Here is a 21,066-nt window from a genome sequence, read left to right as displayed (position 1 = left end):
TTTTTACATCTAAGCAATTGAAGGTTAAGGGCCTTGCTCAAGGGTCCAACAGTGGTAACTTGATTGTAGTGGGGTTTGAACATGTGATCTTCCGATCAGTAGTTCAATGCCTTAACCACTGAGCTACCCCTGATCTCAGTGATATTTGTTCGCATTACAGTAAGCACATACACCTCTGTCTTGTTTATTTTTTTGTTTATTTAAGTTCCAGTTGTTAAGTGATGCATTGTCTAGTGTCTGTTTTGTTTTTGAAAGTTACCACTTAGCCTAAGGGTCAAGTCCTAGCACCATACTATAGGTATTGTTCTTGTTTGGTTTATTAAAATTTTAGCACAATAAGAAATGATTAAAAAGGATTCTGCATTCCCTTTCACCTCGGTCTTTATCTGACAGAATGCTAGAATTAAATGAAATACTTTTAGTGTATCTTCTGCACCCAGCAAGAAATGGTGTAGCAGATCCTAATTGATCAGGAAATCCTCAAGGATCTACTCCATATGCACCAACTAGTCCGATTGGCATTCTAGCATCCCTCTTTTTTCCCCCATTTTCTTCATAGAGAGGAAGCATGGTGGCTTATTGGTTGAGGCCAGGGTTCGTGTTCGATTCCTGCCTAAGTGTCTGTGTGCATGGAGTTTGCATGTTCTCCCCGTGCTTGGTTGGTTTCCTCGAGGTACTCCAGTTTCCCCCCACTATCCAAAGACATTCATATTAGGATAATTGGCATTCCCAAATGTCCTATAGCACGCCAGGTCCAAGGGGGGAATGAGTGTTGTGGATGTGTGTTGTATAGTGTGTGAATGAGTGTTGTGGATGTGTGTTTAAATGTGTATGTACCTTGTGATGGATTGGCACACCGTACAGAGTGTACACCACCTCGTGCCCTAAGTCCATGTATACAGAATATGGCACGATGGATGAGTGAGTGAGTGAGTGAGATAGATAAAAAGATAATAGATAGTGCAGGAGTTGGACTAGGTACTTGGACTAGGTGTAAATGTTCACAGTTTAAAATGAGTAGTTGTAAGTGCACATACCACACCGTCCTGAGCTTTTGTGTATAGTTATTGAAGGAAAGAAGCAATGTGTCCTTTAACGTGGCTTAGTGGCTCATTGCTCCCCCTAGTGGCATCTATGGGTAACTAGCCCTATTCTTATTACTTTTAGTGTTCGGATGGTTAACTTATGCTTATGCTATGGGTTATATTCTATATATCATAGGAACACATCTGTTTTTATGTGACTTGACTTAAAATAATAATAATAATAACAACATAAATAATACTACTACTACTAATAATAATAATAGTAGTAGTAGTAGTAGTAGTAGTAGTAGTAGTAGAGGTCGTCTGTTCTATCGGCATCCCTGCCCTTGACCTTCTCCAGCAAGTATGTTAGGATTTTTTTTTCTTTTTTTGTTTTTTAATGATGAGAAAAGTACATTCATCACTCTTTGGGGATGAATGTACTCTTTCAGGTCATTTTTAATAGTTGCTGTTGGTTCTCATATTGGACAGTAGATGGCAGGCTTAAAAATAAACATTTTGTTAAAACCACCTTGTAATCACATGTCTGATGTGTTAGAGGAGCGAATCCACTCTGTGCAAAACCAACATTGTGGCGACCTAGTGACTAAAACAAGACCAAGTCACATCTAGTGTAGGCAGAATGAGCATGTGTAGAATGTATGAATAAAGGCAATAAATAGAGTTTTCGCTTTTTCTTGTTTTGAAGATGCATTGCATTTGTATTTCCCAAATTCAGTAACTTTATCCTCCCAAAAACAACCTAATACTAATGATTTTCTAATGTCAGGGTTTAACATCTCCCCAACATTGTCACAACTGAAATGCACTGACTATAACCCTGAGTAAACCACAGTAGCCAAAAAAAGCTTGAAACCGTCACCACACACTCACACACACCCACCCACCCACACACACACAAATACACAGCTATGAAAGGCACTCAGGGGAACCATTAAATCACTTTGACTTGCTCTTACACACATTTAAGGAACTTCAAGTTTCACTCCTGATCGGTGGAGATGAAGAAAAGTTTTGGCACCGCTTTCATCCTGCTAACCAGTAAGACCTTCTTTGCAAAACTCGCTTAACCAATGAATTAGTTGATTTCTAGTGGTGTAGTGCCATAGTAGTTATTCATGTTATTTCAAGGGCAAAGGACCTAGTAAAAAATGTGCACATGATAAATCGTTACAGTATAATAAAAGTTTTGAACATATTTCCTTATCTGTAGTGTCGGTCCTGGGTGTTGTGCTGAATGTTGCTGTTAATGAAGAAGGCAAAGAAGGCAGTGCTGCAGTCATCTATTGTCCTTATAATGCAACATACACAAATTATCCCAAATATTTCTGTAAGGGACCTAAGAAGGAATGTAAGACTCTTATGAAAACAGATGATCGGAGAAGTTGGGTGTTTAAAGGGAGACTGTCTCTGCATGACAACACTGAGGAAAACAAGTTTGTGGTGTCTTTCAACAACCTGACCCAAGAGGACGAGGGGGAATACGGCTGTGGAGTCAATGTATCAGGACCAGACCTCTTTATTGTAGTCAAACTGACTGTGATCAAGGGTAAGGCTAATGGTTTTATATATTCAAATTCGATTTCAATTAAATACCTTTTAGATTTTATTGTGATTGTGTGAATATATTGATCGGTCTGCATGTTTAAGCTCAAAAACAACCGTCCTTTACACTTCTGACAACCGGTTCCACTTTGACTTGTACAGGTAGGAAGAAAGGTTTATCAATAGTCAAAGCAATAAAACCCAAGCAGATTCTTTATTTATTATTATTATTATTATTATTATTATTATAAGTCATTTTGGCACTTCTCAATGTCAGGGCCTCGAATATTCAGAAAGTTGACACGTTACCATGACGACTTCCATCATAACCAATCACTGTTTGTAGAGTTTGAAAATGTTAATTTCATTAAAGTAAGATGTTATTACAAGCTGCTCGTCTGCTGCACCTTTCTCTACTATGTGGCAAGTCAGCAGATTTAAAGAGCACAGAAAGTCTCATGTTACACATTCAGGTTGTGGTTTGAGATGCTGCTGCACATCCAAGCTCAAGTGTGAAGATGTGGCTGCTGTGGTTAAAAATAAAAGGATAAATGCAAACACACCTTAATCTTCAGCTCATAGCACCATTTGTGGTAGTGGATATTTAACTTTCTTTTGTGTGTGTGTGTGTGTGTGTGTGTGTGTGTGTGTGTGTGTGTGTGTGTGTGTGTGAGACGAACAGAAAGACCGATTCCAGCTGTGACAAGCAGGCCAGGAAGTGGAACAGACAGCACAGGAAATTCTACTCAGCCCACGGTGTCTCGGTCACTTGATGGTAGAGAGCAAAACATAAAAGGAAAAAGTAAGTGGAGGAAAAACCAAAGAAAGAGAAGATAATAGTTCACAGTGTGCAATGTTTTAAGCCGTTTTTCCAATTCTTATGCAATACTTTACTCATGCTGTTTCATTACTTAAAGCTTCGGTTGTTTTAATACTTAATAATTTCTTTCAGTTGCATTGTTTTATAACTACGCAGAGAATTTTAGTGGCTCTAGTTTAATTCAATTACAGGTCAGGCTCATTTCTTGTAATCCTTCAGCTTATTTTTAGTTTCAAAGTGTGTGTGTGTGTGTGTAAACCTTCTGTGATCCTGTGACCCTGTTCTTGTGGTTTAGGTTTCAGATTAAAACCACAGATTCAATAGCACCAAACACACACACGCGCGCACACACACACACTCACACTAAGGAGTTACATGGTTAAATTTTATTTTGTAATATAAAAAAAATGTTGGTTCATTATATGAATGAGACAAAATTTAGCAATTATCCTTCATTATTTTATATGATTAAGTAAAAAAATATTTAAAAGACATAAGGCTTTATTGCTTTGTATCTTGAAGATTTAGTGTATACAATGTCGCAGTGACGTTATTACTCACAACATGGAATCAAACTAACTGAAACTAAGTGAGAACGTTTATTTTCCTTTTTTTGTTCTTATATATAGATGTATTTCTGTATATCGGAGGGGGTTTCTGTGCAATGCTGCTGGTGGTATCAGTTATTTCCATTGTCTTCAAATGTAGAACTAAAGGTAGAGCAGATACAGCATAACCCCCCTACCCAGTCCCCCCCCACCCACCTCTACCATAACAGAAATACGTTAAGAACAACTGAATCAAGATTAATTACTCTCTCTCTCTCTCTCTCTCTCTCTCTCCCTTAGGAATTGTGGCCAGTTCAATAAAGGACATAAAGGTTTGTATTTATTCATTCATTTATTTATTTTAATTACCTCTGTATATTTTTGGGGCAGCGGTCGCTCAGTGGTTGATGGAATGGTGGCTTAGTGAATAGCAGTGTCATCTTTCACCTCCAGGTCATGGGTTCGATTCCCATCTCAGTCTGTGTGCATGGAGTCTTTATGGTCTCCCTGTGCTCGGTGGGGGTTCTCCGATTTTCTCCCACAATCCAAAAACTTGCAGATTAGGCTAATTGGCTTTTCCAAGTTGCCTGAAGGTGGACCTCTGGAAAAGAAAATGGCAACCCACTCCCATATTCCTGCCAAGAAAACCAAATCCTGGAAGAAACTTCCACTGAAATTATGACTGTATCTCCAGGGAGGCGAGTGTTAACCTTCCTCTTGTGTTAGGGTCAGCACCGACCTATTTTACTTTTTAAATGCATAAAACTACTACCTAGTTTTGATTATTGCATCAAGGCTTTTTGAGTTTTGTCAGGAATCCGTGTTTAATTAAAAAAATAATTGTACTAAATTATAAAATGCTTTAAGGTTATAAAACAATAGTTAGGGTCAAATGAGGCAGAGGACACAGAACAGCATAGTGATACAGATGAGGAGGTTTCCGAAGAGGAAGACATTGTAGAGTATCTACCAGAAGGCACAGACGCATCTGATAAGTCTGATGAGGAGGTCACAGATGCTGAAGCTGCACTCACTCCTGCTGAAACGTTCAAATCCAAAAGTGGTAACATCTGTTGGAGCTCGGTACCTCCTGACTTACATGGCAGGCCAGCTGCTGCAAATGTCATCAAAATGACCGCTGGAATCACAAGGTTCGCTGTGATGAGAGTAAGTGACATCAAGATCATGTTTTGATCTGTTTATGCCATTGTCACTAAAGAAAGTCATGATTGCTATGACAAACCTTGAAGTAAAATAGGTTCATGGCGACATGTGGAATGACATTGATTAGGAATACCTAAATGCTTATATTGGTGTTCTTCTTCTTGCTGGTGTTTACAAATCCAGCAATGAGGCCACTGATAGTCTCTGGGATGCATCGACAGGCAGAAATATTTTCCGGGCAACAATGACTCCACTGATGTTTAACCCAGGGCCAGAGGTAACAGTAGATGAATGTTTTGTCACTTTCCGTGGAAAAAGTCCTTTCCGTTAGTAGATGTCTAGTAAGCCAGGGAAATACGGCATAAAAATTTGGGCTGCCTGTGATGCAAAAACCAGCTATGCATGGAATCTGCAGATTTACACAGGCAAACATGCAAGTGGCATTCCTGAGAAAAAAATCAAGGAAAACGTGTAGTCCTCGATATGACTTCTGGACTGCGGGGTCACAATAACACATGTGACAATTTCTTTACCAGCTATGACCTTGGACAAGAACTTCTCAGGTGGAAACTTACCATGGTGGACACAGTAAAAATAATTAACCTGAGCTGCCTGCCGAAATTTTGCAGGTGAAGGACAGGGCCTCACTTTCTTCAAAATGTGCTTTTAGAGACACCAATATGGTTGTTCCATATTGGCCAAAAAACACCGGAGTGTAATACTTATGTCCACTTTTCACAAAAGCTGTGTCATCAGCAAGTGACATATTTATCTTGGACTATAATAAAAACAAAGGTGGAGTGGACAACCTTGACAAGCTGACTGCCACCTACACTTGCCAGAGAATGACCAGGAGATGGCCAATGGTTGTGTTTTATAACATTTTAGATGTGTCTGCATACAATGCATTTGTGTCATGGACCCCCATTCACCTAGGGTGGAACTCCACCAGAAAAAAAACAAGCGGAGAATGTTTCTTGAGGAGTTAGGAAGTTCCCTTGTCAAGGCACACATTGAGAGAAGGGAACGGGTGTTCCGGGACCCAGTCTCTGCAGCCTTGGTCAGACAGCTGCAAAGCTCACGTAGCACTCCTTCTAAACCATCAGCAACACAAAGAGCATCAGTGTCAGCATCCTCTTCCGCCAGCACTGCCTCAACATCAACCTACACAGCCACAGCCACAACCCCACTGAGGTCACCTGATTCCAAAAGAAAGAGGTGTCAGGTCTGCCCTAGCAATCAAGACAGAAAGACAAACGTACTCTGCCTCTACTGCAAAAAGTATATTTGCAAAGAACATGCATGTTCTTGCACACAAAGACGTTTTTTGGAACTAGTGCCTCATTTCTATTGGTTTGATTCGCTTGATTGTTCGTTGTTTGTTTGACCTTGAAAATCCACATTTTGAGATTTACTTGTGTAGCTTTCCATTTATCTTAAAGTTATTTTTGAAAATACTTTTTTGCCTTTTTCTTTGAAATAAATATATATATCGGTCAAATTTGACCCGTAACACCAGAGATGTTACTATAGTAATTAATATTATAATAAAAAATATATATAACAAATATATTTAAGAGATGTGTTCTAATACACCTTACTAATAGTCAGGTAACATAACAACCTTTCATTTATTTGAATAATTCTTTTGAGGTTCTCTTAATTATTTAAAAAAAATTGAAAACGAGAGGCATGCTGTTAATGTAAAAGCTCATGGGGTCAAAAAAAAGCAAAAATATTAAAAACATTCTTTTAATGGACAAGGAAGTGTACCAAAGTAACCAAGTGGTAAGAAAAAAAATTATAATGATAAATAGTTGTTTTAAGGCTAATATGGCTGATTAAAGAGATGGGTCAAAACTGACCCGTTAACATAAAAAATCGTAACAGAATGCTAACATAAAAGGAAGGTTACCTAACTTTACCTTAGTATTAACTTACTTAATACTTTTGTATATTTTTTTAGAATGCCCACATATATGAAGAGATACAGCTCAACCATCCTGCAGAAAAGCAAGCCTCAGATACCCCAGACATAATGCACAATCCTAATCCTGATCCAGCATTCCACACTATATACGCTACAGCAACCAATCAGAACCAAGAAATACACCTGAGTAACACTTTGCCAACAAGTCTTCTGCCATGTAGTAAGAGATTGAACAGTGAGCACACTGAGGACATCCAAAAACCAAAATACTGCCATGTAGAAATTGCAGACGCTGAAGATTTCAATTATTCAATTGGATGCAATGAAACATATTCGGCTGTTCAAGCAGTCTCTAATAGTCCTGTCTACGAACTACTCATTGCTCCTCAAACTGGCAGCACTTCTGGATACTTATACAGTATGCTGTGCAACAAACTTCGGCACACATAAAAAAACCATGAACATGATCCATTTTTATTGTTGGCAGTGTAGGGAGATGTGCATGATTCCTCCATGACCAACTACTTGTACACCTTGTTCAGACTGCAGGCAAATTTAAATGTTTTACAACGCTGATCTTTTGGACCAGCCGTCACACTGTTATTTGAAAGTGATCAGTTCAGATTTGGCTTGGCCCAGACTGGCAGACAGATAACAACAAGACAGCTAAGAATGGAGATACTATTACATCCCTCCAGGGTGCTACCAGATATTTCACTTTGTGCTCTGTCCAGGCACTTGGTCTCCATTTCATCTCTAGTTCTTCTATCATCCCCCTGCTGGTTTTTCCACCAAGGATCCATGTTCATACCATGTGATCATGTGGATTTAAGTAAGATAATAGACAGTTTTAAATCTGATTTGAGTGGATCATCCAGACTGAGACACATCTTTAAGAAGCTCATTTGAATCTGATTTTACCACCTCTATACGTTGGTTTAAATACCGGCTTCTTTTTACTAATCAGGCTACTGATCACTTTACGGTTCAGATTCCAAATGATTCCAATCTGGATATGATGCTAATTGGATTTAGGCTGGCAGTCTGACCAAGTTCTGGACAATCTATCTTTTATAGACTTTCGCATCATGGATATTTTAAAATGAAATGAAGTACTCACCATTGATGGACAAAGGATACAAATCCTGTACCTGAGTGGAAGCAAGTATCACTTACACTTTATTTAGAATGCAAATTAAGTAACTTGATGTTGAGTTTTTAGGGACCTATCTAAGAGTAGACCAGAACAAGAGTTTAGGGGTTTAGAAGAGCATGTTAAAGTTTAAATTTAAATGCATCAAAGACAGCATACAGTGTTTCCTTAAAGTAGAGGATAAATTATTCAGCAAAGCGATTGTATGTACCCGATCATTTCAAATGTTTTATTTATCATTCTCTTCATTTAGTTTAAAATTAATGTAATGAAAGTAGAATAGCTTGTATTGCTCTCATGTTTGCCTAATTATTGTATTTATGCTGGTTCATAATGTATTATTGTGTGTTTTACTGATTAAACCTTGTGCACTCAAATTTGCCTCTGTGTTAAATCCATGACATTATCTGAAAAGAAATATCTAATTACACCTAAAACCTACACCAAATCATTTACTGACATTTACATTACTGTGATCTTCACTTAACAGTGTGTGATATAAAAGGTTTTATTGTGTTGCTAATCATGACAATTAAACAAAAAATAGCATGAACTCTTTTATGCAATACAATATTTACTTTATATATTTCTCTCTCTCTCTCTCTATATATATATATATATATATATATATATATATATATATATATATATATATATATAGAGAGAGAGAGAGAGAGAGAGAGAAATAGAGAGAGAGAGAGAGAGAAATATATAAAGTAAATATTGTATTGCAAATGGATATGATATACAGGAACACAATAATAACAATATTTACTTTATATACACGTACTGTATTTATATATGAAGTAAATATTGTATTGCATAAAAGAGTACATGCTATTTGCTGTTTAATACAGTGGGAGAAATAAGTATTTGATATTTTGATTACAAAGAAATGAAGGGTTTATCATTTTTATTATAGGTTTATGGTACAGGATAGAGACTGTCAAAAATATCAAACAAAAATCCACATGATACAAATGTTATAAACTCTAATGAAATGTAAATGCTTGAAACAAAATTTGAAATATGTACTTTTTTTCCGCTCTCTTGCTCTGTCTCTTTCTGTTCAGTAAAACAGTAACTAAGCAAAATAAACACAATAACACAGAAACATGAGGAAAAATTGTAAGGTACCAAATACCCAGAAGGCCTCTGTTCAAGAGCCCTTGATCTTGAAAATTGGCACAGTTCACAACAAAATTTGCCACAACAAACAGCAAGCCCCTATTAGATGCAACGCCCAGGGCGTACCAGCCCAAGCATCCTAAAAGAAGCAGATTTACCTGTTTATACAGTACCACAAAGAAAGTGAGAGCTCCACTAAATACCTAAGTAAAGGCAAACCTGGAACATAGATTGCAAGATTAGACCGAGGTGTAAAGTGAGAGGGGAGACAGCAGAAAGCAAATTCTTTGAACAGGCAGATCCGATCCGCGGTCACCCAGATGCACGGTTGCTAAGCAACATTGCCATAAGCACAATCAGTGCAAATGCAATACGCATGAAAGTGTATTTATTTAAGGCACTATAAATGCACCGTCAGGCAGCATGCGAACAATAGATAGCACCAGGTATGAAAGCATGTTGCTCCAGTGTAGGGCAAAAGTAAAGACAAAGTGCATGACAATGACAAAGGCAACGACCCAGCCCAATTCTACATAAGCATCCAGTGGAGAGCAGCATGCAGTGTGATTAGCGGGTGCTCTCATCTCTAAATTATCTAAAGGGCCAGGGGTAGCTCAGTGGTTAAGGCATTGGACTACGGTTCGGAAGATCCCAGGTTCAAACCCCACAACCACCAAGTTGCCACTGTTGGGCCCTTGAGCAAGGCTCTTAACCCTCAACTGCTCAGATGTATAATGAGATTAAAATGTAAGTCGCTCTGGATAAGAGTGTCTGCCTAAATGTAAATTAAAGTCACACAAACAAGATGCAAGCCCTTGGGGGGGATCACTCATACATAAATACATTTAACTTGTTTATTACAATTTCAACTAAAGCATTGTTTAATTCTGAAATTGGATTGGATCAGCATGGAGTGCATCCTAAATGTGCAGAATCTACATAACGTCTGTATGTTACAAAAATCTCCACTTTGTTTTGCAAGGGTGTGATATTTGCTCTACCACTTACAGTACAGTAATGTCTACTCCCTCAAGTGTATGATTGTCTCTCTGTTTTCTCACTAGATTTAGTCTATGAAGCTTCACTAAATTTCTTATACCAATGGATTCAATTGCCTAAAACAAATATTTAGGGTCAAAAGCTTCGTCTTGATCAGTTAATAAGAAACCTAGTTTATATGACTTTGTTTTGCATAGATTTAGTCTCTTATTAGAAAAAGATTGTCCGTTATGGTGCGATGTGGTATGAAGCAGGTTTGACTTTTGTGGACTACTGAGTGGATGCACTAGCTGTTTTAGTCAGTCTGTGAGGCATTTTGAAAGGATTTTGTGGTCACTGCATATTAGTGGCACTGATCTCTGATTCATCGATTGTCCCAAGTCCTCTTCTTTTGGGATCATTGATAAAATCGTCCTTGTGCAGTAGCTGTTTGAGTGATTTCTGCTTTGAGTACTTTTATTGTACTCGTAACAGTGTCGGAAAATTTTTGTTTTTGCAGAAAAAGTTTTTCCCACATCCCACCAAGAAGCTAAACTGCTAAATTTTCCTTTTCTTTCCTTCCATTCATTCCATAAAACTTTGATTTTTTTTCGTAAAAATAGCTCGTTTTTTTTCATAAAATAGCGTTTTGTGTTTGGACAGTGCCGTCGTAATTCCACTACATGATTTTTTAAGCACATAGTTAGTCTCTTTCTTTTGCTTAATAAGCTATAGTTCATAGTGCACTGTAATTTTACTACTGATGCTATATTTTTTTTATATCTGTGAAGTAGTCTTCAAGGTTGACTGACTTCTTATAAGTTTTTCTCAAATATTCATTTATGTCATCAAGTGTATAGAACTGCTGATCTCCACCAAACTGTGACACACTGATATCTGATATATCAGAAAAACTGTCTTCTTCAACTTCAAAGTCTTCATCTATCATTTCTTCATTATGTTCAATGAGTGACATTGATTCTCACACACTGCATGCCCCACCCATGCTATTCAACATCCCCAAACGACTGGATTCCCTACAGCAGTGTGATCAACAGCTGCTATTTGGCATTTAAACAGAAACAATTGGACAAGCAGTATTTGGTGAATAATCTCCAAACAGGGAATAGGGTACTGTCCGTTTACTTTTGGTTTGTTGCTCTTTGGAGTGAAATGACCGTTGAGTTTTTGGTCTCATCGACCCCAAGCACTGAATCAGGCCTGCAACGTTTTTGTTTCTAGTTATTTTGATAATTTATTTGGACATTAAACTAATTATAAAACAAAAAGGAAAGTCAATTGAGTTATTTTATGTGTTTAATTTGTTTTATTGTTTAATAAAAATTTTATATATATTTTTCAAAACAAACTTAGTGATTGTTTATTATTGTTGACACATTGCAAATACTGTTGTGATCATGTACAGTAAGTGCACATAGTTGTTTTATTCTGTGCTTATAGTATTGTTTTTTAGCATAAGAGGATATATACAGTATTGTTATAGTTACTAATAACTAGTTATAGTTATAGAAATAATAGAATAATCTGAGTTTTCATTAAAGTAGATTAGAATAAAAGGACTTAGAGTCTCATTCTACACATATTGAGAGTAGACGGGCTACATAAGGACTACTGGTGTAGGGTGTGTGCACATCTTCCCTTTAATAAAAAAAGGTAACTTCAATTACTTGCATTTCATTCGAATAAAGCTATTTTTTTAACACTATGAACAATTTGACCCCAAAGTATAATACTCGACAATCTGAATCAGCATACTGTGCTGGGATCCACATGAAAAGATACTCTCTAATACCGTATGCAGTAGGTTCAGAGTAGGTGCAGAGTATTTAGGTCATCAGATATGAAAACCAACCATGCCTAAACCTGAAAGTGATCCACTGTCTAGAATATGATGTCACTGTATGTTTACGGTACAGTATGTGGTCAGCACACTGATATCAGCCTATAAACTGTACAGCCATAACATATAAACCAGGATGGCAGAAGAGATGATTTTGCTTGACATTTTATGCGAAACATCAGTGATATTATTTATAGCATGAAGGCTGAGTTACTTGTATACTTATTATTATTCTTTTTTTAACAGCCAACTAATGGATCGAAGAGTGTTAATACGCAGGTGTATTTGAGCTTGGAATGATTTTACTAATGTGAGAGTTGGCTAGTGGAAGGAGGGGAGGGATAAAAAACGTGTGTGCACGGTCCGAAGCAAAAGTTTCTAGTGTGAAAAGCATTTTAAATTGGTATACTTTATAGTCAAAAAACTAAAATTTAAAATACACTTTGGTATTCACTAGAACTTACATAGAATAAACAAGTGACATTACAACTTGTTGAAGTTGAATTGCTTTTTATAGCAGCTGTTTGCAAAACTTCATGCAGACATTTCCTGGGGGGCTTCAGTCACTGGCTCAAAGGGAGTAGAGATGAAGTTACTTTCTAATGACATCAGAGAGAGAGAGAGAGAGAGAGAGAGAGAGACAGTGAGGGTGCATACAATAACTAAAAGAGCATTATTTATTTTTATTGTATTTATAAGTCTCCACTTACAATGGCAAACCACCTTCTAATTAAATTCTGCCTGATTCTAGGTACATGTAAGTACAAACACTTCCAAATCCTAATCAGTCTCAGTGTTCAGTATCTGTGTCACATTAAAGCTTTGCACTGATGGATATTTACTGTAGCACATAACTTGTAGAGAGTAAACAGACTCCTTTTCTATATTTTCTTTAAAGACTTCTGTCAATTTAGAAAGTTATGTTGTAAACATTTTATAAAATTCTGCAGTAATAGATTGTTATAAAAACTTCTTCAGGGTTAATATAAAAATCATATAATGTTCTCTCATCATCAGTAAGACTTTTAAAGTGATTAATAAAAGATATTCCAATTAAAATTCATTAAAATAGCTCGATAGATAACATTTTTCATAGAATTTAACACAGTACAGTGTGGTCTTATGGGATGTTCAATAATCTTATCATCCATTCTTAATATGTTTAATAATTGTCTCCTTCACTTAAAAAAAGAGAGAGAAGAGTCTTGGTTACAATTGCATAATGTATGTATAATGTGAATGCAAATTTTGTGCAAGCAGAGACTCCGGCAGGACTAACTATGACATCATAATCAAAAGGGAGAGCCAGAAGGAGACAGAGACATGAAGGGGGAACTGAGATGTAAATCAACCAATCACCTCACCGTCAACAAACCTGAGTGATCAATGAGAGTGAGGAAGACAGCATCCAAACATACCAGTTCACCATAATACTCTACATCCATGAGTCCCCCAGATCTCCTCCTTTACCTAAGGCTAATCTATTTACAAAAATGCTAACACTATTTGGAAGATTATTCCATAATACGCAGTACTGACAAGCAGCCTGCATCCTTTGATTAAAGTAGGCGTGGCGAGACCTTTTAATAGGCCATTTTATAGGTTTAATAGGTCAATAGTAGTATTTTAAAATTAATGAGAAATTTCACTGTTCTCGTATCTTCTAGTTCTAGTTAGGAATCTCACTGCTGCATTAATTTTGGTTTTATCAGTCCAAAGAATCTGATAAAGTTTTCAGACAAAGTCTAATTTGGGCCTTCTGTTCTAAAGTGTTCTGTTCTTGTATCGAAGCATCTATATTTACTTTGAGGATGACACGACGCTCCTTAATAGAGTTCTTGACTTGGTGTTGTGAAAGGGTTTTTCCTTACGATGGACAGAATTCTGCAGTAATCCATTTTAGTTGTTTTCTGTGGCCTTCCAAGCCATTTGCTCTTGCTGAGCTTGAAGTTAACATGTTGTATTGGCCACTTCCAATGCTTTAGTTATCTCTCCAATGGCTTTATTTTGATTTGTTCCTGCTTAATGATGGGCTCGTTCACTTGCATAAACAGCTTTTTGGACTTTCTGTTAAAATTTTAAGTGAACAGCTAATAATTGCAAATATAAATTCAGACTACCACTCACAGACATTTCATCTGCTTGTTTCTTTATGGAGTAAAGAGGGAATAGGTTGCACCTGGCCATGAAACTGCTTGTTTCATTATTTATGTGTGGCCTGGGATGTGATTATAGTGAATATGCCAGACACAGGATAAATAATTTAGATGGGATCTTTTATTCCAGACTGCACTTTAAATAGAGCAGCGTTAATTGTGCAAATTCGGGGAATCAGAAAGAAACTTAAAACTCATCTACAGTTGTTGAGATTAGTGAATAAAATAACAAAATGATAATCAATATAAATAGCTAACATAGACAACGGTAGCAGCCTCTCATTCTATAAGTAAACACAAACATAAATCTAACCTTGTCAGCACAAACATGACATAAAACATCATCCATAGACATACTGTCTCATTTCAAAAAAACAAAATAACTGATTCAATGCATACTCATAAAATCTGCTCCTTTCAAAGTGAAAGTTACCTTAAATTCTTCTGTAATGCATATCTAGTCAAAGACTGATAATGACGTTATTCATCTCTCTACACTGAAAGGACTAATCACAGTTTTTGTTTCATCACCCTGGGTATCTGATTCTGGAAAAACAAAGCCCACAAAAATTAGTTCATGGAATAAGACCAAAAAGGTACATGTTACATGTACATGTAGGAGACCTGTCAAGTTGCAGTGACACAAATAATATCGACTAGGAAAGGCATGCACTTTGTTGTTACCAAAGTCATCTTGATGGGAAATGTCTCCACAAATTTGTAACATTTTTTCATTCTTGTACTGGCTGGCTGCACCATCTGAGAAGTAATGCACATGATTTAAATTTGGTAGAAGAACTTTCAGTGGATTTATGAGAACCTTAATAAACTTGTAAACAACTATAGCATTGTGTCCCCTTTCATTACTGACAACACAAAAACTTTTGCGACGTAGTTTTTTGCAACCATCGTTTTTACTACCATCCCTATAGTAAACCATGAAGGGATGCAGAATCACGTGGGATGTATCCCAATGAAAACCTTGAACAAAAATGCATGAGGATAACAGCCTCCTCTCCAATGGGAAGTTTCTCTTTCAGTTCTTTTAAATAAGCAGCTTGGGCCTTGGCTGTATAGTGATGAGCTGTGCAGGAGTCACATTTTTCACAAAGTCTCATAATAAAATCAGACACTGACAAAGACATGTCAGAAATTTTGCCATGGCTTTCATGATTCCACTGCTTGAACTGAACAATGTCATCTGGGTCCAAATCAGCATTTTCAAATATACCATCAAGATTAGGGCTGGGCCATATTATACCTTTCACGGTAATACCGGTACAATGTTAGGCAATGATAAGAAAACGAAATCGCGATTGAATATGGGTAAAACGCGCATGCGCAGTGCCTTTGTTTACATCCGTTTATGGCGGAAAAAGCATGGCGGCGGAGAATGAGAAGGGCGAAAGCAGATCGTTGAATGAAACAAATGAACCAGAATTGGTTTCTAAAAATGGTGCAACTTCAGTAGTGTGGAACTGGTTTGGTTTTCGCCCGTCAGATACCCAACAAAGCACAATTTTTTGTAGAACATAACATGCAAGCGGGTCGTCCTGGCGAAGGGAGGAAACACCACAAACCCTTTTCATCATTTAAAGCAGAAGCACTTGTTGGAGTACAACAAAGCTGTTAAAGCACGTGAAAAACTTCCATAAGCCGTAGTATAATTTATCCAGGGTTTTGGTTTGCTTGTGTTGTTTTTACTCAAGCGTTTTAAGTTTTATTATTTGACCTATTTATTTGCCACACTTCAGTTTTATGTTGCAAAGCAACTCTTTTTAAGTTTTGTGTATATTATACATGGTTATGCTCAGGATATGTCAGCCCATTTCCACTGGAAATGCCTTTTGGTTAAATTGTCAGCAAGAAATTTGCATTTGCACTGTTAAAATTTTATATAGCTTTAATGCACATACAAACAGCTGCTTGTTAATTAAAAATAAGTTGATGGGGTTTTTTTTGCACTAATAAAGTTTTGGAGTTGTAAATTATTTTGTCTCGTGTCAATCATATCGTCAATTATATCGTTATCGCAAATGTTCAAATATATATTGTGATAAATATTTTTGGCCATATTGCCCTGCCCTAATCAAGATAATCAGATAGTTTTGATTTAGGGGTCACTGCTCACACCTGTGCAACATATAGTCACGAGAATCCAAAGAACAGACAAGCTTTGCCATCAAGTCTTTGTAATCAGATTGTGAAGACAACAAACTACATTGGAAAGATTCAGTAAATTAATTAACATAAATGAAATACACTCACCTGCTTTTGTTTTTCTGCACTTAATTAGTACGAAGAAAAAGATGATGCAATCATCCTCAAGTTCCTTGAGTGCGAGGTCACTCATGGAGTTGGTTGGAGATAATTCAACTTTCTGATCAGTATGAACCTGAATGGTTCAGTTACAGGATACTGTTTGACAGTGATACATGTATCTTACATGTACCACCATAAAATGACACATTTACTGGTAGATAAGGCCTACTGTGTAGATCCATGTACGTTCTCTGTATATAAAATGTGTATCAAATCATAAAACATTTGCAAAACCTGGACAATTAATTTTTGATGATTTTTATAAAACAGGGCATAACACACTTCTGGTTTTTATTTATTTTCAAGATAAGGTGATGTGAAGTAACCCCTATTTTTTTGAGTAACATATATACATGCAGACCTTGGGTTCTGGGGGGTCGAAAAGGGGTACCCCCCCAAAATTTTTTTTTCAGAAATATCTCCATAACCACAGGAGATAGCCAAATTCTGATTACGGAATCATGAAAAATTACATAAATATACCCAGTTTCATCTCTATGTAACATATAGCAAGTGAGTTATCTAGGAAAAGAGGATTTCAAAAAGGGCCGTGGCACGTCTCGAAGCGCGTCGAGGCCAAAAATCAAGATGGCTGCCATTTTTTAACGAGCAGGAGTTGGGACAAAAAAATTGGGGGTTTTTATTTTCATGCCAATACCAACAATTGGTGAAAAAATCAGCAAAATCTGAGAAGTGATGGTGGAAAATTTCTCTTCCGCTGGTTGATTTGAGATGGAATCACCCATATGTAAGAGATGACTAGCGGGGGGGAAGATGGGGGCAATAATATGTGGACATGGTGCAAAACAAAAGTGTCTAGCGTGAAAAATATCAAACTGTTTGAAATAAGTGACCTTTACAAGCAAATAACAATCACTAGAGCTTACAGTAAATAAATTAGTGACATTATTATTAAGTTAAAACTATTTTTATAGCAGCTGTGTGCAACACTACATGCAGTCACTTCCTGGGTGTTTTTCGGTCTCTGGCTCAAAACTGGAAGTGGCTGTTATATTACTTTCTACTACCATCATACACATAGACACGGCACAATCACAGAGACAGGGACACTAAGGGTCGTGTACGATAACTAAGAGAACATTATTAATTATTATTATCTGAGGAGTTTGTGAGTCTGGATGTAGAATGGAGATGGTCCTCATCTTCACCTTCTGCCTGATTCTAGGTAAGTACAAACACTTCCAAATCCTCATCAGTCTCAGTGTTCAGTATCAGTGTCACATGAAAGCTTTGCACTGATGGACATTTAGCACAGAACTTTTATAGAGAGGTTCCAGTGTTTAAAGTAGTGAAGTTCTCAGGGGTGCTGAGAGCTCCTGGTTATCTTCAGAAGCACACAGAGGAGCTTCCACTTCACTTACTGCATGAGGAAACCTACATGTTCAAGTCACCTACACATGGGAACATTATCTCTACTTATTTTCAGTGTAAAATTGACTTTGAAGAGTTTGTGTATCTGTATACGAGCTGAACAACAGTCCTTAACTACAGGTTATGTGTTTAAAGATCAGGACTAATGCTTTATCAGTGCAGTCGGCCTGCAGTCTCATCTCTCTTCTTCCTGTTGTTCAACACAGAATGTGAGTTTAGTGTCTTCTATCGAGTCTAGCCGAGAGCAGATAGCTTTTCTATAATACACGCACTGTATGATTTAGAATGGTAGTCTCCGAATAATCATACACTAGTCAAACCACCACATACACACAACTAAGCGCACACACAAACATAAACACGCTCTCACTTCCTTCCACCTCTGAGGAATGTAAACTCTTAAAGACAAAAGATGTTCACTGAACCCCTAATTTTAATAACCCTTGCTAAACATGCAGGTTAAATACATAAGATGATCGCTAGCATCCCATTGAACAGCTACAGTGTAAAAGCTTTTGTGTCTGTGTCATTCTCAGTAGTCCTTTTGCTTCTGTAAAAAAGAAGAACATGCAACATTTCCATTTTTAGATAACACATCAACCTATTTTCTTTTTTCTCTAAGCCGTATCCAGTGTGATGTCTGAAGGAATCAGAGTAAAGGGACCACTAGGTGGAAATGCTTCTGTTACATGTTCATACCACGCAGAAAAAGAGAGCTACCCAAAATACTTCAGGAAAGGGAAACCTGACAAAGAGCTTGCAAGACTGGACACAGATGTAAAGTGGACTCGAGACAGCAGATTCTCTCTAAAGAATGATAAGGAGAAGAAAGAGTTCATTGTAACCATCAGGAACCTGAGTGTGGAGGACGCTGGGATTTACTGGTGTGGAATTGACTATCAATTTTGGCCTGATTTTCAGTCAAAGGTCAACCTCGATGTGGTGCAAGATACAACCACTGAAAATGGTAGGAAGTGAGATACAGGTCCTTTGAAAAAAGATAGATCAAACATATTTAACATTGTGTGAAATCGAAGTGCACAAATGTTTATTATATTTTAACCAGAAAACTTATACCTCATAAGCTTAAATGTGGGTAACTCATTTATTATGGCATTGTTTAAGACTGAATAGGGATTGGATTAGCAGGAAATGTGTCTGAAATTTGAGTGTAATAATCTCTGCTCAACTAATATCGGCTCAGATGCCACTTAACTACCTTCTAAATAATTAAGTGTATGATTATCTCTCTATTTTCTCACTAGCTTTACTTTTTCAATCTACATCTTCAGCCAGCGTAACGAGACAGAAGACCCCAGAAGCACAGGTACAGCAAACTGCTATTAAAGGTACGCCAATACAGATACTCACTTTCACTTTATTTGCCAGCTCCTCTCTTTCTGTCAATGCTTTTTATAGTTTTAAAAATTATTTACAGATGGAAGTAGATTTAACGCTTGGAAAAGGTTTAAATCAAACTTCTACTTCTTTGCCAACCATGCAAGTCTCTTTGTAGTTATATTTTAAATCCCAAATGGAGGACTACTGTAAGACACTAAAGTTTTTTTCCTTGAATTTAAGTAGACCTTTTACCAAAAAAAAAAAAAAAAAAAACCTCAACCGTCCTCAGCAACGACTGATTCATGATTAAAAAACAAAAATGAAGTTAAGCATTTTGCATGTTGAGGTGTTTCGGAAATATAGAAAGTTGTATGCATATTTTACATTTTATGGTGAAAAAAAAAAACAAAAAAACATTGAATTCATGTACTATAAACTCTGCAGTTAGACCAGTGTATCACATTTTATTTGTATTTCTTTTTTTTCAGATAAATCTATACATCTCACACTCGTTCTGGTTGCAATAATGCTGCTTTGTGGGGGTTTGTGTTCCATATTCATCTTTATGAAGAAGAACAAGGCAAAAGCAAGTGGTAGAACAAGTAAGTTATAACACAGTCAACTTTTTATACCGTTGTCACATAAATTTTTGAAGATTTAAAGTCAAGCTCTTTTGTTTCCTCTAGCCTCCAAACTATGTGGGAATTACACAGGATGTGATCTGGTAAGTGGACAAGCTCACTGTGTGTGAGTGTATATGTGTATATAAAGTGTGTATATAAAAATATGAAGAAACTTTAGTTTGAGTAACCACTGTTTAGGGACAACCAGGTTAAATTGGGTAAATCCAGTTTTAAAGCATCTGGTGGCACAGTGCTGTAGTGGTTAGTACTGTCACTTTGCACCTCCAGGGTCTGGGTTCAATTCCCGGCCAGGCTCGATTTCTGTCTCTATGTGCATGGAGTTCAAAGATATGCAGGTTAGGGTAATTGGTCTTCCCGAATTGCCTGTAGCGTGTGTGTGCCCTGTGATGGACTGCCTCGTGCCCTAAGCCTCCTTAAATAGGATCTGGGTCCCTGCAACCCTAAATAGAGAATAAAGCGGCATAGAAGATGAGTGAGTGAGTTTTAAAACATAGGCAGATACAATCAAAATATTTAGAAAATACACATACTCATAGTGGCATTATGTTACATGCCTAGTGTCTATTCAAAATGGATTTATATAACATTCTTCTTTTTCTTTTTACTATTTGCATATTTCAGAAAAATTCTGTGTATGACAACTTTATCCCACATAAGACCTCTTTAACTATCCAAACCCCCATCTATGCTACTCCAATATCGCGCCAAAACCAGACTCACATTCGTCCATCTAAAGTCAACTCTGGAACAATCCAGAGCTGCTCTGCAGAAACCCGACTTCAGCATCCAGATGATGTTGTGTACTCTGTTCTGCAATTTGAAACCTGTCCACAGCCACTTCCTCAAAGTAATGCAACACCTTTCACTTCAACTCAACCAGTTCCTGTACACTATTCCACTCTCCACTTTGAGCAAAGAGCACATGTACCCAATGACACTTCTGCTTTCTTAGAGGAGTCACAAGATGTATATGTTACTATCCATTAGCATTAACTATCTTAATAAACTGCTGTATTAAAATTCACTGTAAGAGATAAA

The 21,066-nt window shown here is 37.0% G+C and overlaps 2 protein-coding genes across 6 annotated transcripts; both read left to right on the top strand.

The window, feature by feature from the left end:
• The first annotated feature begins 584 nt into the window (after nt 1–584).
• LOC128506804 (CMRF35-like molecule 1) lies at nt 585–8,522 on the top strand. 4 transcript variants are annotated; one of them, XM_053477396.1, is made up of 7 exons: nt 585–673; nt 2,017–2,087; nt 2,260–2,595; nt 3,274–3,393; nt 4,041–4,127; nt 4,260–4,291; nt 7,090–8,522. In XM_053477396.1, exons 2-7 carry the CDS (start codon nt 2,048–2,050, stop codon nt 7,501–7,503), a joined length of 1,029 nt encoding a protein of 342 aa, XP_053333371.1. In that variant the 5' UTR covers nt 585–673; nt 2,017–2,047; the 3' UTR covers nt 7,504–8,522. The 4 variants fall into 4 exon arrangements, with proteins under 4 accessions (XP_053333371.1, XP_053333373.1, XP_053333370.1 ...); XM_053477398.1 differs by lacking the exon at nt 585–673 and having other exon boundaries at nt 1,968–2,087; nt 8,131–8,522; XM_053477395.1 differs by lacking the exon at nt 585–673 and having other exon boundaries at nt 1,968–2,087.
• Nucleotides 8,523–17,697: 9,175 nt separating this feature from the next.
• LOC128506860 (CMRF35-like molecule 6) lies at nt 17,698–21,066 on the top strand. Of its 2 annotated transcripts, none has more exons than XM_053477465.1 (6): nt 17,698–17,837; nt 18,666–19,010; nt 19,336–19,392; nt 19,873–19,986; nt 20,071–20,108; nt 20,650–21,066. In XM_053477465.1, the coding sequence occupies exons 1-6, from the start codon at nt 17,798–17,800 to the stop codon at nt 21,013–21,015; spliced, it is 960 nt and encodes a 319-aa protein (XP_053333440.1). In that variant the 5' UTR covers nt 17,698–17,797; the 3' UTR covers nt 21,016–21,066. The 2 variants fall into 2 exon arrangements, with proteins under 2 accessions (XP_053333440.1, XP_053333439.1); XM_053477464.1 differs by having other exon boundaries at nt 19,309–19,392.

Source organism: Clarias gariepinus, chromosome 18 (genome assembly GCF_024256425.1).
Source record: "Clarias gariepinus isolate MV-2021 ecotype Netherlands chromosome 18, CGAR_prim_01v2, whole genome shotgun sequence".
NCBI classification, from domain to species: Eukaryota; Metazoa; Chordata; class Actinopteri; order Siluriformes; family Clariidae; genus Clarias; species Clarias gariepinus.
The sequence above is the reverse complement of the archived record's forward strand: the minus strand, read 5'-3'. Positions and strand labels throughout refer to the sequence as shown.

Excerpts from the sequence above, each read along its gene's own strand:
- LOC128506860 (XM_053477464.1), top strand. The coding sequence starts at position 17,798 with ATGGAGATGGTCCTCATCTTCACCTTCTGCCTGATTCTAG. Across the intron at positions 19,393-19,872 it reads ACAGCAAACTGCTATTAAAG|ATAAATCTATACATCTCACA; the intron begins GTACGCCAATAC and ends CTTTTTTTTCAG. Across the intron at positions 20,109-20,649 it reads ATTACACAGGATGTGATCTG|AAAAATTCTGTGTATGACAA; the intron begins GTAAGTGGACAA and ends TGCATATTTCAG.
- LOC128506804 (XM_053477396.1), top strand. The coding sequence starts at position 2,048 with ATGAAGAAAAGTTTTGGCACCGCTTTCATCCTGCTAACCA. Across the intron at positions 2,088-2,259 it reads CGCTTTCATCCTGCTAACCA|TGTCGGTCCTGGGTGTTGTG; the intron begins GTAAGACCTTCT and ends CCTTATCTGTAG. Across the intron at positions 4,128-4,259 it reads CTTCAAATGTAGAACTAAAG|GAATTGTGGCCAGTTCAATA; the intron begins GTAGAGCAGATA and ends TCTCTCCCTTAG.